This window comes from Vigna unguiculata, chromosome 10 (genome assembly GCF_004118075.2).
Source record: "Vigna unguiculata cultivar IT97K-499-35 chromosome 10, ASM411807v1, whole genome shotgun sequence".
NCBI lineage: Eukaryota > Viridiplantae > Streptophyta > Magnoliopsida > Fabales > Fabaceae > Vigna > Vigna unguiculata.
The window spans coordinates 23,211,924-23,217,885 of record NC_040288.1 but is presented as its reverse complement, the minus strand read 5'-3'; the positions used below and the strand labels follow the sequence as shown (position 1 = coordinate 23,217,885).

The 5,962-nt window shown below is 30.5% G+C and overlaps 1 protein-coding gene across 1 annotated transcript; it reads right to left on the bottom strand.

The window, feature by feature from the left end:
• Positions 1–5,125: 5,125 nt before the first annotated feature.
• On the bottom strand, positions 5,126–5,680 carry LOC114165415 (proline-rich receptor-like protein kinase PERK2). Its single transcript, XM_028050051.1, has one exon. The coding sequence runs from the start codon at positions 5,678–5,680 to the stop codon at positions 5,126–5,128; it is 555 nt and encodes a 184-aa protein (XP_027905852.1).
• Positions 5,681–5,962: the final 282 nt, after the last annotated feature.

Sequence of the window (5,962 nt, the reverse complement as noted above, 5' to 3'; positions counted from 1 at the left end):
CATATGTATATATATATGTATATATATATACATATGTGTATATACACATATGTATATATTTGTATATACACATATGTATATATATATATATATATATATATATATATATATATATATATATATATATATTCAAAACATTTGTATTTACGCAAGAGTTTAGTGACTACATCTAATCCCAACAAAAATGGGTTTAGCTTTCCATTGTCATGGAAAGCATAAGCTACAAATGGAAGAATGAAAGAGAAAGGAGATATAAAGAGGAAGAATGAGTTGTTCTGACAAGTCCTAACAGATGTCCAAGCACTGCAAAATGTGTTTTCTCGTGGCTCCCACGTCCAAAGATGCCTTCCACTCGAGAAAAACAGGAGAAATAGGTTCAACTTGCCACATAAGCATAGGTGCCACTCAATGTCTCACTTTGTGAGCCAAATGGCGCTGAACGGTGACTTTGACGCTCAACGCTAGGATCTAAAAGTCGATTTACGCTGAGCGCTGTCCACTACAAAAAAAATCTGGTATTATCAATGATAGTATCCGTCGATAATCGATGATATCCATTGGTAAATATTATTTTTCAACATATTTTTGACGGGCAAAATTCTGTCGGTAAAGTGCTTGTCTGTAGGGATGGCAACGGGGTGGGGCGGGGACGAGTTTTGCTATCCCATACCCATCCTCGCAAAAAAAATTCATCCACATCCCCATACCCAAATCCAACGGGTATCAAACTTTTGTCCCATCCCCATCCCCACCGGGTAATGGGTATAATCTCGTACCTATACCCGTACCCGTATTCTAACTACTTCAATATTAATTTTTATAAAAAAAAAAAATTACGGTAAAGAAAACATAATATTATCAAATATTCAATATTAGGAGGATGATTGTTTCTTCCATATCAAATATTTTGAAATAAATTATAATTGTCTACATTTTAGATTATAATACCAAATAAAATTTCATGAGAACCAAGACATTTATTAAATTTGCAAACTATAACATTGATGAAACTTAGTGGATAAAATTAAAAGATATTTCAAAAAAATATAAAAGGAAAACAAATATTCAAATTAAAATATATTTTAAATGTTTGTTTACTTCTATTTTTTAAATTCTAATAAATCTCTTTTTTATACACTAATAAAAGTTATAATACATCACTTGATCAAAATGACTCAAAGAACAAATAATAAACATAATAATAAAATTTTGACATAGATTTTGTATCTTTTGAACTTCAATATATGTTGGATAGTGACAAATAAATATTCATAGCAATTAAATTAAATTTTTATATTGTAGTAAATAAAAGTTATTTATACAATTAAAGTGAAAAAATTACAGTATGATTAATAATGCGTTATAAAATAACAAATAATTAGATATAATATATCGAAATATTTTTCTACATGATGAAAATAAACAACAAATAAAAATATTAAAAAACTAACAAATGTGTGCTTTAGAAATAATTTGAGAGACTATTGAAAGAAATTGTACAAAGGAAAACAAATATATAATTAAGGTATGATGAGATGAAAAATACCTTAGAGAACTAATTATTAAATTATGTTTGAACTGGTTAAAATTAAATAGAAATATCATTAGTGACAAAAAAATTTGTCATTAAATTACAAATAAATTAGTAATTAAATTTGTCACTAAATCAAGTACCGATTCGATCATTGAATCGGTCACTAATTTAATCACTGATTCAGACAATAAATCAATTACTACCACTAATGACGAAAAATAGTGACTGATATGGGTTAATGACTAAATAACTCACTATTTCATGTTTTTCTTATAGTGAATTATCATATACTATTCCTAAATATCATTATATATATATATATATATATATATATATATATATATATATATATATATATAAATTTTAACCACTTCAAACATAATTTAAAGTGAAAAAATTACAGTATGATTAATAATGAGTTATAAAGTAAAAAATAATTAGATAGAATATATCGAAATATTTTTCTACATGATGAAAATAAACAACAAATAAAAATATTAAAAACTAACAAATGTGTATTTTAGAACAAATTTAAGAGACTATTGAAAGAAATTGTACAAAGGAAAACAAATGTATAATTAAGGTATGATGAGATGAAAAATACCTTAGAGAACTAATTATTAAATTATGTTTGAAGTGGTTAAAATTAAATAGAAATATCATTAGTGACCAAAAAATTTGTCATTAAATTACAAATAAATTAGTAATTAAATTTGTCACTAAATCAAGTACCGATTCGATCATTGAATCGGTCACTAATTTAATCACTGATTCAGACAATAAATCAATTACTACCACTAATGACGAAAAATAGTGACTGATATGGGTTAATGACTAAATAACTCACTATTTCATGTTTTTCTTATAGTGAATTATCATATACTATTCCTAAATATCATTATATATATATATATATATATATATATAAATTTTAACCACTTCAAACATAATTTAAAGTGAAAAAATTACAGTATGATTAATAATGAGTTATAAAGTAAAAACTAATTAGATAGAATATATCTAAATATTTTTCTACATGATGAAAATAAACAACAAATAAAAATATTAAAAAACTAACAAATGTGTGTTTTAGAAATAATTTGAGAGACTATCGAAAGAAATCGTACAAAGGAAATCAAATGTATAATTAAAGTATGATAAGATGAAAAATATCTTAGAGAACTAAGAAAACTTTTCAAATATACTCAATGGTTGAAAAATAACGAAAATTATTTTAATGAAACAAAAAAGTTCTTCAAATTAAACAAAAATTAATAATAATAATAATAATAATAATAATAAGTAAATAAATTTTGTTATATTACCTTAAATTGAGAGTATGAACATTCTCCTGTGAAAGAAAAATATATAATAAATAAAAATATTAAAAAATAATATAAATATTCAAATGTGAGGCATAAATTTTTTTTAATTAACATACATCATTTTAACATAAATACATAAAGGTTATGATAAGATAAAATATATATTGGAGGTACGAATGAGTTTCATGACAAACCAAATAATTAAAAGAAATAAAAAATAGAATATATATATATATATATATATATATATATATATATATATATATATATATATATATATATATATATATGGTTACTTAATTAATTGTGAATATTTTAATAATTTAAACGAGAATGGAGATATGGCGGGGACGGGTATTATGGCGGGGATATTTACATCCCCATACCCAACTGAAAAAGTCGGGGATTCCCCATACCCATACCCATACCCAGTCAATGCGGGGATTCCACGTCAAAACGGGGACGGGTTCGGGCAATACCCACGGGAACGGGTTTATTTGTCATCTCTACTTGTCTGTAAAGGTTACCGAGGGATTCTGCGTTTGTCGATAATTATCGACGAATATATTCGTCAATAAATGTTTTCATTACAAACGGATATATTTGCCGGTAATTACTAACAAACGCAGGATTTGTCGGTAAAGCCATTATGACACTTACCGACGGATATATCCGTCAGTAAATATTGATCAGGCTGCAAAGTTTGTTTTGTATATATCCAATTCAACTCCATCATTAAACATAAACATCACAATATTAATTAAACATAATATGTATGTAAACATATAAACTGAAGTAGTATCAAAGTCTTATTACTCAATCCAACTAAAAACTAGTCCTCAATAGTCTCATATGGTCCAAATAGTCTACATAGTCATCAAAATCAGAGTCCTCTCCCACAATTTGTGCTGGCTCTAGTACTAAATTGGGCTAGACTGGGATGGGTTGAACTGGTGCAGGCTGGGCTAGACTGGGTTGGCTGGATTGGTGCAGGCTGGACTGGTGCAGGCTGTTACTGGGATAGTGTTAAGTTGGGTTGAGGTTGCTAAAGGACTTGGTGGTCAGGAGGCAGCAATGTCAAGACTAGATTTTGTAAGGATTGAAATTGGCCTTTCAATTCCTCATAAGCCTGATTACGGGCATATAGTCTTTGTTTGAGGTACGTAACGTCCTTAACACTGAAAGTGGAAGAAGATGGTTGGTGCTTGAGGCTACTGCTTCCACTTGTGTTTGCAACAAGTTTTCCTGCCCCATATAGTCTTCCTTTATTCTTTCCACCAACAACCTCAACCTAACACTAAGTCCTAATCATGTCTTCCATTGTAGGATTAACATTGGTATCTGATGGACCAACACAAGAGCCTTGCTCAAATCTGACCTATGAAAGTCTATTTTCAAATTCTTTTTGTTAAGTAAACAAAAAGGAATTAGTTAAATAGGGTCAAAATTATACTTTTATGGGAAACAAATGAATGTGTTTTCTTACATGTGTCCTCCGAGATCTTTCATCAACAAACTCGTTAGATCCTTGCGGAGATGAATTTGTTGAAATACCTCATCAATATGGACACGTCATCCAAGCTCATGTGCCTATAACAAAATATGGTATTACTTTTTAAGTATAAATTTTAAAAATTCTAAGTTATATTAGAATATGATACTTAACAGAGAAAATTTTTACCATACGAATGGCATGCTCATGACTGGTAATTGAACCACCTGTGCGTAGGCTCCTTCCCTTAGGGGAAGCTTTGTTCCTTTGGGTTATAACATTTATTGTGGTAGGATGGAGAATTCCAATGTGCCAGCAACTGATTCTTGACATCATCCCCAAGCCAGTAAGGGCGTCGCCTGCATTCATTGCCTCTCTAAACATTTTAGAGAGCCTATGTGAAGCTCTAGAGTTAAAATTTGTATGAATTTCAGCTTCATGCTCAGGTCTCCACTGAACCTTCCTCCACGACAATTAATCAAGTACAAATCATCAATTGCATTGCACTCTTAACATACATAGTAATGAAAACAAAATAAGGTTTATACTGTGTTTACCTTAAAACGTTGCCAAAAATGATCTTTATCTTCTGGAAGTATTGCTGCCCATGATGACCAAGCAGTCATATATTGTTGTTTAATAGACCTTATGATGGCCTATGAAGCAACAATAGAAGGAAAAAACCTATATATGGATTGAAAAAAAGTCATGCACAAAAGGGGGTAAAACAAGTCATGTCAAACAAATTAGTTTTTAGTATTGCAAAAGTTATTATTACCCTTTCCCATAAGGTTCAATCATCAGTCGTTCATAGAGAGGAGGGTCAACAATAGCAGCATCTGCATCAGTAGGATTTGGAGTTGTAGGAATATTAGGAGAAGAGACTGATGATGGAGAAGGTATAACATCAACAGAGGGTGAGGAAGAAGGTTGTGGTACCACAATAGGGGGTGTCATGGGCACCACAACTGGAGGTAGTGTGGGTACCATAACATAAGGTTGTATGGGTATGAAAGAAGGGCATGGTGTGGGTACAATAATAGGAGGTGGTGTGGGTACCAAAGGAGGGCATGGTGTGGGTACCATAATAGGAGGTGGTGTGGCCTCTACAATAGGTACGGATGGAGATGGTAATGGCTTGGGTACAAGAGCTAGGGAGGGGGACTGTAAGGGTGCATTATTTGTGCCAGCAATAGTGGGTGGAGTAGATGTGGATGGTCTTGTAGGAGGAACCTTTATTACATAGCGTGGCCTTTTTGGTGCCCCTTTTGCTTTAGGTTTTGCTATCTTTTTCCCTTTACCAGGATTAGATGGACCACCAGATGACATTGTAAACTAAATCAATGAATACAAATTAGAACAATTAAATGATGAATGCCAAGTACAAATATTAATGTCAAATTACAAGTACATATATTAAAAATTAAAAGGTCAAATTACAACTACACAACAATTATGACTGTTAAGTACAAATATTAAAAGTTAATCATCATCATTGTCATCATTCATGACATAATTGTCATTATCATCATCATCATCATCATCATCATCGTTGTCTTCTTCTTCCTCATTCTCTTCTTCTTCTTCTTATTTTTCTTCTTCTTCTTCCAT

What these genes read in the sequence shown, in the direction of transcription:
- LOC114165415 (XM_028050051.1), bottom strand. Translation starts at nt 5,680, where the DNA reads ATGTCATCTGGTGGTCCATCTAATCCTGGTAAAGGGAAAAAGATAGCA.